Source organism: Barbus barbus, assembly GCF_936440315.1.
Source record: "Barbus barbus genome assembly, chromosome: 22".
Lineage (NCBI taxonomy): Eukaryota > Metazoa > Chordata > Actinopteri > Cypriniformes > Cyprinidae > Barbus > Barbus barbus.
In genome coordinates this window covers 14,342,062-14,354,210 of record NC_136750.1, presented here as the reverse complement: position 1 = coordinate 14,354,210, position 12,149 = coordinate 14,342,062, and the positions used below count along the sequence as shown (strand labels likewise).

Genomic DNA, 12,149 nt, shown 5'->3' with positions numbered 1-12,149 from the left:
CATCCAAAAATTAAAATTGCCTCATGATTAACTCACCCTCAAGGCATCCTAGGTGTATATGACTTTCTTCTTTCAGACAAATCCAATCAGTTATATAAAAAATGTCCTTGCTCTTCCAAGATTTATAATGACATTTTATAATATCCATATTTAAAATGTTATAAACAGTAATACTAGCTGATTTTGAACATTAAATATTTATGTTTATTATTTAAAAAAAATAAATTAGTACTTTTATTTAGCAGGGGTACATTAAATTTATCAAAAGTGATGTTAAAATAATTTATAACGCTTCAAAATACTTATGCTTACTCTGTATGCTATTTTTTTCAACTTTAGCAAATAATCCTGAAAAATTATTTCCACAAAAGATATTGTAAGAAATGTTTCTTGAGCACTAAATCAGCATATTAGAATAATGTGACAGTGAAAACTACGGTGGCCCAGCAGTGCACAACACAACGAAATCGCCACAACACAATGCATAGGACTAATCTCATTGCGTTGTGTTAATTTCTTTGTGTTGCGACTTATTTCTGTTGTGTTGTGCTAATTTCATTGTGTTGTGGCTCGTTTCCGTTTTGTTGAGCTGATTTCGTTGTGTTGCAACTTATTTCTGTTGTGTTGAGCTGATTTCGTTGTGTTGCAACTTATTTCTGTTGTGTTGTGCTAATTTCGTTGTGTTGCGACTTGTTTCTGTTGTGTTTCGGTTATTTCTGTTCTGTTGTGCTAATTCCGTTTCCTTGCGGCTTGTTTCCGTTGTGTTGTGCACTACTGGGCCAACGTAGAATACTGTATCAATGACGTTAAAAAAAGAAAAGAAAAAAAAGTTACTTTAAATTCTAATAATATTTAACAAATTGACTGTTTTATCGTTTTATTGACCAAATAAATGCAGCATTGGTGAGCATAAGCGACTTTTCAACATTAATAATCTGACCAAACCCAAAAATTTAGACAGAGAATCATTTATAAATGAAAACAATAAAAAAAACTAAAATCACCTTTTTTCCATTTAATTTTTCAGAGCTCGCTTCCTTTTGGGTGGTCGCCATGGGGATTTTAAGTTTTTGCCCCCTCCTGGTTACGCACCATGTTATGAAGCTCTTCTCCCCAAAGACAGAATGCGCATTGAGCCCATTAAGGAGTATAAACATGACTTTAGTGGAGTCAGAAACCTGCTGGGCCCCACGCAGTCCCTCACACACACCTCATTCACTCCCTGTCCTGTTGACACTGCCCAGGTAAACTAAACTAACCACATACAACTCCACAGTTGCTTGCCAAAAACACTTTGACTCAGCAGTCAGTGTATGTACTGTGTATGTAATGTCATTTGTAGATTGTTCTACCTCCTCATTTGGAGCGGATCAGAGAGAAGCTTGCAGAAAACATCCATGAGCTCTGGGCTGTGACTCGTATTGAGCAGGGTTGGACCTATGGAGTGGTGAGCACCTTCTTTCTCTTTTCGCAAATAAACACCAATGCGAGCACAAACATACTGTACATACAAACTCAAGATCCTTATTAAAGTTAAATGCTCTCTCTCTCAGTTCAGGGATGATAATAAGAAGCTGCACCCGTGTCTGCTGGACTTTCAGAGTCTTCCAGAGCCCGAGAGGAATTATAACCTCCAGATGTCTGGAGAGACCTTGAAGTGAGTGTCTGATGAATATCAAATGTCTAAAGCTTATTGCTTATGCATCCATCTGTCCATCCAATTTATTCACCAACTTTTTTCTCCTTGACCTCTCTAGAACCCTCTTAGCTTTGGGCTGCCATGTAGGCATGGGAGATGAGAAAGCAGAGGAGAATCTGAGGAAGATCAAATTGCCCAAAACGTAAGAAAACCCCAAAATGCTCCCAGGTTTTTGACTTGTGTAATGTATAATGTTTTGGTTTTCACATTTTTTTTATTTTTCTTGGTCAGTTATGTGATGAGCAATGGGTACAAACCTGCTCCTCTAGACCTCAATCACGTCAAACTGACGCCCAATCAAAACCAGTTGGTAGAGAAGTTGGCAGAAAATGGGCATAATGTTTGGGCACGGGACAGAGTGAGACAAGGATGGACCTACAGCATTGTCCAGGTAGATATGGATACTGTGCTGACTCTGTCATAATAAAACATGTTTCTAAGAGAGAAAATTGTCCTCAGTCATCATCAGTCGCTGTGTTAACTAGTTTTCTGTTTAACTAGTTTACTGAAATTTAATTTCAGGTAAATATAACAAAGTACAGTGTATAAAAAAACAAACAACCTTTGCTAGATTTACAATGTTAATAAGTATAAAATATGCCGTCACAGTCTGTGAAACGGGGCAAGCCTTTTAAATTACAATTCAAATCCTGAATTTCATTTAAGGTAGCAGACAAAGAACATGATTAAAATTCAAATGAAAAGTTATTGAAATTTTTATAATATTTGTAAGTAATAATACTTCTAATAATACTAATAAGCATGAATTCAGCATGAATTGCCCATAAACATTTATGGACACAACATACAGTGCCCTCCAAAAGTGTTGGAACAGTAAGGCCAATTCCTTCATTTTTGCTGTAGACTGTAAATATTTGGGTTTGACATCAAAAGATGAATATGAGATGACAGATTAACATTTCAGCTTTTATTTACAGGTATTTTCATCTGGATCTGATACACAATTTAGAAGATAGCAGCTTTTGTTTGAACCCAACCATTTTTCATGTTACCAAAAGTATTGGAACATGTGACTGACAAGTGTGTTTTGTTGCCCTGGTGTGTCCTATTAATTAATTATTCAAACAATAAATAGCACTGAATGTCTTAACTCAGTTTCAGATCCGTGCAGACTGCATTTATAGTTAGTTAGACGTGTAACCAACATGAAAACCAGAGAGGTGTCTATGGGTGAAAAACAAGCAATTGTGAAGCTGAGAGAAGATGAAAAATCAATGAAACCATTGCACAAACACTGGCAATAGCAAGTACAACCATGTGGAATCTCCTGAGGAAGAAAGAAACCACTGGTGTACTAAGTAACACACCTCAAACGGGTAGATCAAGGAAAACATCGGCAGTTGATGACAGAAACATTGTGACAGCTGTAAAGAAAGACCCTAAAACAACTGTTAGTGACATCAGCAACAACCTCCAGAGGGCAGGAGTGAAGGTATCACAATCTACTGTTCGCAGAAGACTTCATGAACAAAAGTACAGAGGCTACACCAGAAGATGGAAACCGCTAATTAGCAAGAAGAATAGGAGACAAGCCTCAAAAATTCTGGGACAAGGTTTTATGGACTAAAGCAGTGCTTCTCAAAGTCCGGACTCCGGTCCGGATCCGGACCCGGAGGGAATTCAATCCGGACCCGCTTCTATTTCATATTTCAAGAACACTAATTATATTTCCTACTTTGATAAACGCACGTTAAACTTGTAAATCATTTGTTTATTTATTCTTATTTTTTTATGTCTTTTTGGAGAAGGTCCGAAATTGCAGGTGAGATATTGAAACTTTTCCTTCATGACATTTGTTGTCATCATGACATCCAGTGAGCGTATGACGTTTGACATAATCGGGCGACATTTCACCGCTAATATTTTTTTTTTTTTGTTTTGTTTTGCTATCACTTATATTATGGCAATTTGTCTTATAGCAGTGCCCAGTGTATACATTTATTTGTGGCGGCTTGTCACAATATCAAAACTGACTGCTACAAATAGATTTTCCAAAAGGCTTATACTTCGTTGAATAAACTGAGCACTGTGCGTTTCAAAAATAAAATGCTGCGCGGGTGTTTTTATATGAATGTATCTTTTAAAAGAACCGTCCGTTTTCTTCAGAAAAGCTTTGATGTCAATTTTCATTTGGGCTGCGTCCGAAATCGCATACTACTTGTGTAGGTACTACATTTGAATTCAAACGTACTTCTCGACCGTTAAAAAAGTACGTTCTATATAGTATGAATGAGGGTAGTATGAATGGAATTCGGACGTACTACATCCGCCATGTTCATGAAGTCATCTCATCGATTTACAACGTTTAAACTTTAATAAGTCGGTCGTTTACTTTGATTATTTTAAACAAGTGCAATTTAACCACAATGAACAATGTTTTTCCTTGAGGTACTTGCACTTGAAAACAGCCGCGTCGCCGCTTTCCGCCATTTTTCGAATATGACGCCTCCTCTCCCGTGGCATCATGGGATAGTAAAGTGTCCATCGAATGCCTACTACAGAATTCGGGCGGAAGTAGTAGGTCATCCGGGTAATTCTCACCTACTGTTTTTCGAATACTATGAATTCGGACATACTACTCGCCTCGCATACTGTTTTTCGCATACTATATAGTAGGGAAGTATGCGATTTCGGACGCAGCCTTGGTCTTTCCTGTAATGGCTGATAAAGTAGCGCTTATTTGATTACAGTCGTTACCGGGGAAACAGCTATATATCACGCTACAACAGCGCCTCCTGCTGGCAGAGAATCAACTTGCATTTGCTAGTCTGCGGGAAACACTGGTGTCTGTCAGCAAACATAAACAAAATAGCATGCTTCAGAACTGTTTTGAGAAGGTGCTTAAGTTTTGAGCCATGTATTATTACTATGAATTAGGCTACTACTACTACTATTACTATCTTGTGCCCTGCAATAACCATTTACGCAAACTCTCTTTTGATATAAAGGGAAAAAAAGAGAAAATCGGCCCAAAAAATCAGCATCATATATCGGCCATAGGCTGCCCTGATTTCTAAATGTCGGCATTGGCCAGAGAAAAAAACATTATAGGTCGACTTCTACTGCTGACACTTAAATTAATTGTTTTGCCACATTTGCACTTGTTATTAAAGTATTTTGAATGCAAAGGGAACCTTTTTTTTAAAATGAGTGTTTATTTGTTATATGTTATGTATGTTTATTAAAAACACGTTTTGTAATAACCAATTGTTCCGGACCTTTGACACTGATGAAAATTCAGATTTGGACCTTTGAATGTAGACTTTGAGAACCCCTGGACTAAAGTGATGGAAAGGATAAAGTTTGGAGAAAGAAAGGATCTGCTCATGATCCCAAACATACAAGCTCATCTGAAACACAGTGTACACAGGTGTACATTATAGTACACATTACACAAGTAATGTAATGGCTTGGGCTTTCATCGCTTCTTCTGGGACAGGCTCATTAATCTTCATTAATGATGTAGCACATGATAGCAGCAGCAAAATTAACTCTACATAAATATTGTGTCTGATAATTTACAGAAAGATGCAACCAAACTGATTGGGAGATCCTTCATCATGCAGCAAGATAATGACCCAAAACATAGTGCCAAAACAACAAAGGAGTTCATCAGGGGCAAGAAGTGGAAGGTTTTAGACTGGTCAAGTCAATCTCCACACTTAAACCCTGTAGAGTATGCATTTTACCTGCTAAAGAAGAGACTGAAGGGAGTAACCCCCCAAAACTGAAAGAGGCTGCGGTGAAAGCCTGGAAAAGCATCACAAAAGAAGAATGCAAAAGTTCGGTGATGTCAATGGGTCACAGACTTGATGCAGTTATCGAAAGCAAAGGATTTGCAACAAAATATTAAGTATTTTTCACTTTAATATGTGTTAATTCTATCTGTTCCAATACTTTTGGTAACATGATAAATGGGTGGGTTCAAACAAAAGGTGCTATCTTCTAAGTTGTGTATCAGATCCAGATGAAAATACCTGTAAATAAAAGCTGAAATGTTAATCTGTCATCTCATATTCATCTTTTGATGTCAAACCCAAATGTTTTCAGTCTACAGCAAAAATAAAGGAATTGGCCTTACTGTTCCAACACTTTTGGAGGGCACTGTATGTATTTCCAGAAAAATGATAAAATAATAATCAGTGTTTAAAATGATACCTATATGAATTTATAATTAATTTATAATAATCATTCATTATATTTATATTTCAAAATCTTTTGCTTTATTTCACACACCATACCATGTGATAATAGCTCAATGTTATATAATCAATAGATTCAAATTTGAATGTCAATATATTTATTTTGATAAAGTTTATGGCAAAATTATGATTCAAATGTTTTGTTGGCTTTGTTAATTGTTACGACAGTATAATATGTCTAGGTAAAATATAAAAATATCTGGGGATTAATAACTATAATTGGTTAAAAATTAGGGTCACACTTTATTTTAATATCCAGTTCTTGCTATTAACAAACCATTAACTATGATTTTGCCTCAGTAAACTAATTTGCTGCTTATTAATAGTTAGTATGGTAGTTGTTCAGTTTAGGTGTTGGGTACGTAGGATTAGGGATGTAGAATATGTTCATGCAGAATATGTGCTTTATAAACACTAATAAACAGCCAATATGTTAATAATAAGCATGCTAATAAGCAACTAGCTAATAGTGAGAATAGGTCCCTATACTAAAGTGTTACCAAATTAGATATCATATTTTGGACCTGTCATAATATGGTGTTGATGAACACGCATGAACATGAAGAAGAAGGTGAACAGTCTTTAATAGATCCACACAAGGGTAGGCTACATTCTACACAAAGGAAAGCTGGTGATACACATAACATTGATGTTCAAGACCCAACAAACACTAACTGAACAGACAGGAACTTAAGTGAACAAACCAAAAGAGGATAGTTAACAAGACAGACATGAACATAATGACAAACTAAAATGTGCAGTAAAAACAAACAAAGTCCAAACTAACAGAAACCGTGACAGGACCTTTGTTGTGTGACTGTTGAATTTCTTTGAACTGGAATTCAGTTAATAATACTTCAAAAACATACTCTTGTTACTAACCTTGTGACCCTCAGGACATTTTGAATAAGCGTAACCCTCGTCTGGTGCCATACAACCTGCTGGACGAGAGAACTAAGAAGACCAACAGAGACAGTGTGAATAACGCTGTGCGCACTCTGATTGGCTATGGATACAACATCGAGCCCCCAGATCAGGAGAGCAGTGAGTCTTTGTTTTAGTGCGTTATTACCAGTGTCTTGAGGTTGAGAGTGCAGATGTCAAAATTATCACTATTAGGATCCCAAATATGGAACAGACCTTAATGAAGTCATCGCCCAACCTACATATTTGTTTCGTATTGTTTTTGCAGTCCTAATCTCTCTTTTCCCCCACAGGTGGTCATGGTGTTGAGAACACACGTGGAGATAAAGTGCGTATCTTCAGGGCAGAGAAGCAGTATGCTGTTACCTCAGGAAAATGGTACTTTGAGTTTGAGGCCGTAACGACAGGAGAGATGAGAGTTGGCTGGGCTCGACCGAACGTCCGCTCTGACGTTGAGCTTGGTTGTGATGAGCTGGCCTATGTCTTTAATGGCAACAGGGTCAGTGGTGTCATACTAATCTCATTCTGCTGTGCTATATGGTACCAGGCTGTAGGCCATCTTTCCGGCTAATTGGACCAATACATTTTGTGTGCCACACAAGCTGCTGACAAACTATTTTGGATAGCTGCAATAAACGCTGAATTACTCTCCTCTGCTCTTCCTGCAGGCTCAGCGATGGCACATTGGTAATGAGCCATTTGGCCGTCAGTGGCAGTCTGGTGATGTGGTCGGGTGCATGATAGACCTCACTGAAATGAACATTATGTTCACTCTTAATGGAGAGATGCTGATCAGCGATTCTGGCTCTGAAATGGCCTTCAAAGACATTGAGATTGGAGACGGTGAGGATTTGGGCTATAACATTGTTTATCAATAGGGTTTCAATGAGTTGTTTTAATGTGTTGTGTTTAATAAGCTTTGTCATTTAGCTGGTCATGAAAAGTCCATAGTTAGTTTTTGAATGAGTCTCACAAGGTTTGTTTTCATAGACACAGATCAATTCTGGTCTTGGATTTAAAAAGGTGCGTAATGAAAATTTATTTATGATTACCACTGATTGATCTATTTTTTCTTTTTACATTAAAGAAAGGGATTCCAGATAATAAATGGATTATATTTTATTTTCCCCATCAAACACAAAACCTAAATTTTTGAAGAATATTGTGGCCTTTTTTTTTGGCTCCAAAATTACAAAAAAGCATCATAAAATGTGTCCATATGATTAATAAGCTACATTTTAAGCCATTCAATAGCTTTGCACCTATAAGGAAAAAACAAAGCAAAATTTAAGTTATTCTCTGGGTTTTTCCTCAAAATCTAATATGACACCTTTGATGTTGATGACATTTTTGGCACAAGATATGCAATAATGAATGTGGTTTGACATCAAATAGGGTGAACATGTGGCTTTAGTAGGCCATTTCATGACTACAAAAGACTTTAAATATAGTGCATGTAAACTATTTTAAAGTTTGTTATAAAAAAAATAAAATAAAATAAGGAGTTTGCAATTATAACAATTTTGAAAGTTCAGATGAAAGTTCTGTCAAAATACCATCTCGAGGCAATGCAAAATTCCAAATCACTCTTCTCCTCTGTAAGTAAGTGAAAAGAGTGGAAATTTGGTTAAGTCATGATACGCTATTATTGCAGTTCTATACATTTTGTTACATGCTGAGTGTTGTGAACTTTTTCTACTGAAAATGCCCCCAAAGAAACTGATTTACCATCCTTAGTTAAAGCTAACGCTACTACCAGAGCCCCCCCCCCCCCCCCCCCCCAAAAAAAATAGCATGATTCTTAAGTCACAATGAAATTATTGCAATTGTACACATTTTGTGACATGCTGAGCATCACGACACCATATATTATGATTTAATACCTTTTTTTCAATGGTAGAAGTCCCAAAAGTAACTGATTTATTGTCAACTTTGCCACCCTTTGCTAAGGCTAATGCCATCTCTGGATGGTGGAGTGTGAGGGGAGTCCTCATGTTCAAAATATTTGTGTTTTATTTTCATAGCACACTCCACGCAAATCTTATGTGTCATATCCATCTTCTTCATCTCTTCCTTGTTAAAAAATCCTAAGTAAATTCATACTTTGGATTTAATTGCTGGAGGATTTCTGATTTATTTCTCAGATGCATCCATCTCTGAAAAAATTAAACTGCACTATAGTGTAACGGAGCTGACGAGACACTAGGCATGCGGATCCATATGCAAGCTTTTATTAATAGACATGGTCAAAACACAGGCAGGGTCGAACAAATGGAAAACAGGTATATAGAGTGCAAGACAGATGAGTAGTCAAGTAAACAGGCGTGGTCTTCGATCGGCGAACAATATCCAGAGGGCTTGACAAGAGGGGTAATCCAGGTACACGAGCAATGGTCCAGGCAGGGGCAAACAGAGTAGAGCCCTGCATTTCGGCCCGGGTCCGACGGGCCCCGACTTTTTTTTATGCCTCTAGGGCCGGGCTTCGGGCCAATTTCCACGTCATAGTTCAGACGCAGGCCGGGCATCGGGCCTGTTTTGGGTTTCTCCTTATTTTATATTGTAGACATCTATCGATTAGCCATGAAAAAAATTGCCGCGCTGGTGGAAACAACAGGAGACCGTGCCGCGACTGAGAGCAGCTCGATGGTGTTTAGTATCCCGCAGCAACAGCGAGCGCAAATGACTTCAGCGCAGCTGAATAGTTCTGCGTTCAAATGCACGCAATAGACTAAAGCTTGCTGAAAACCCCAGCAAACATAACCATGAATGTGTCTGCGGGAAATAGTAAGGAGATATTTGAATTATTTACTAATAAACTAATGTTTTCTGAGTCTGTGTCGCAAGGATGAAGTTGCTGATCCTGACTCGCCGTCTCCTCATTAGACGCGCCTTTAGAGAGAAATATGCATCTTTATTGATTATGATTAAAATTATAATAAAAGAGTTTTTGTTTTCAATTTTTTTATTTCGTTAAGTGATAATTTAAAGCTTTCTATAGATATATTTATCATGTCTGTGAGGCATGTATTCGCTCAGCTTCGGTTCATTTTTGTGAAGCGCTCCTGTTCAAGACGGCAGAAAGCGCATCATGTTTGTTTTCTTTGTTTTATAAAATAACTACCTTTTGTTGGTATTGTGAGTGCACACAAATACAAGTAGACCCTTTACAGGTCCGATTCCGAATGATGTATTACTCTTACCTTTTGTCAAAAAAAAAAAAAAAAGACGGTGTAGGCTATTTTAATTTGTTTCCACTGAAAACAATCCAAGTGTTAGCGCTGGTGTCTCCATGTCCTGCAGAGCACGCTTTAGCTTCCACTCTCCGCACAAACTTAGATATAGCGCACATTATTATTATAGCGCAGGTTTAACGTTTAAACATTGTTATATACTTGAACTGTTTTAGTACATCTATAGATTTTATTTTAGGCAAGTCGTGATGATATGAGAAGGCTAAATTGATCAAACATAGGCTATGATTAGCTCATGCGGCTGGCCGCTTGGTCGTTACTTAAAAAAAACAAAAACGTATAGGCTATTTAACGAACAAAAATACTCCAAACGTTTTTCTAATTTAACTTAATAAGGAGAAGGGGTAAAAAAGACGGGCTCGGGTCGGACCCGGGCCGGTAATTCTGATAAACTGTCGGACGTGGGCCGGGCTAGGGCCTGAGCGTCTCGGGCCAGGGCCGGGCTAGGGCCTAAATTTGAGGCCCGTGCAGGGCTCTAAAACAGAGTCCAAATGTCAAAACAAGAGAGAGAGATCCAAGGCAGGCTATAAACTTCAGGGCAGGTGGAGATCACACAGAAACGAGATATACAGGCTAGGATCAAAACACGAAAGACTAAGGCAATAAACAGGATTAACCCTCTGGGCCCTGAGGGTGTTTTGGGGACCTGGAGAACTTTCGACATGCCCTGACATTTGTGCTTTTTTCAGTTGCTTATAAAAATATAAATGGCTAAAGTCTAATAACACTGTAAACAGCACAAACTGGGCTACAATAATATGTTAGCAGCATTTATGTACATGATTGTGTTTTTGAGAAAACAACGTTTATGCGTGGTTAGTGAAAAACTAAAATTTTGAAGTCACTGAAATAAGACCATAAAACACACACAGAACAATTGTTTACAAGACTTTTGAGAACCAGATCTTGCAGGCTAGAATATTTACTTCACAATTATGTGAAAATCATCTTGTTTATTTGCTCACAGAAAACAATACATTGATTTAAATTTTTAAAGACATGTTTTGTGATCGAGAGCCAATATGCAAGGGAGTGGTAATAGCCTTGAATATTAAGTGGTTCTCACCTGAGAGACAAAGGGCCCTCCCCTAAAGGTGCTAATGGCCCATCAGTGTGACTGTGACTGAGGCAGGTAAGAGAGTGTGAGGAGACTGAAAAAATGGGTTTCTTAAATGATTTGTATTTTATTTACAACACAGTATAATCAAAACATACATAATGAAGGTCAAAGACACATTATTGTGCACTGATCTAACCACAGAGATGTGAACAGACTTTGACATGTTCCTGCAACAGATTCTTCTGTTGAAGTTGAACTTCTGATGTTAGTGCAGCGCTCTCAGAGGAAAACAGTTTGAAGAGACTGAAAGTCAGCAGGATTCATCATCTGTGGTGCAGGTGTCTGATTCAATAAAATACAAACAACCGAAAAAACATTTGTGAGCATGTTTATATCAGGAGCATCTCTATATATATTTTATATAGGTTTTGTAGTCATAGACTCATTCATGCTTTGTATTATCGTAAAAAAAAAAAAACATTTTATATCTGAGAAACTAATTATTATTGTTTAGCACGTTATTAAAATCTATTTTTGAACAGAGTAGGCTATTAATCATAAACATGTTCTAAACATACTTAGACTCATAGCATTCATCATGTTACAATGTACTCTTATATTACTTTTATTGTTTTATACTCGCGCCGTAAGAAATTTAAATACAATGAATTGCCCATCATATTCACAATGTTTTACTGGATTTCAAACATTTTAGTCAGGAATTATAGTCATCCTGAACATCATGTATGATTTTATAGTATAAAAGATATGATTCTGCAGTCATAGACTCTGTACTATAAAAGGATATACTTCGTACTATAAAACATATATTTTATATCTGAGAACTAATTGTTATCGTTTAGCACGTTATTAAAATATATTTGTGAACAGATTATTAATAATAAACATGGTCTAAACATTCTTAGATGAGTAGCATTTATCGTGTTGTAGTTTGGGAACAACCCAACTAGTAATGTGTTCAAGTTTATGTC

The 12,149-nt window shown here is 37.1% G+C and overlaps 1 protein-coding gene across 1 annotated transcript in view; it reads left to right on the top strand.

Moving 5' to 3' along the window:
• Positions 1-12,149, top strand: part of LOC306888329 (ryanodine receptor 1-like) — a 136,839-nt gene that overhangs the window by 52,327 nt on the left and 72,363 nt on the right. The window contains exons 21-28 of the mRNA XM_079446545.1: positions 1,028-1,244; positions 1,343-1,447; positions 1,554-1,657; positions 1,758-1,841; positions 1,931-2,090; positions 6,819-6,966; positions 7,140-7,345; positions 7,515-7,689. Coding sequence (XP_079302671.1) covers positions 1,028-1,244; positions 1,343-1,447; positions 1,554-1,657; positions 1,758-1,841; positions 1,931-2,090; positions 6,819-6,966; positions 7,140-7,345; positions 7,515-7,689 — 1,199 coding nt within the window. The remainder of the gene's footprint in view (positions 1-1,027; positions 1,245-1,342; positions 1,448-1,553; positions 1,658-1,757; positions 1,842-1,930; positions 2,091-6,818; positions 6,967-7,139; positions 7,346-7,514; positions 7,690-12,149) is intronic.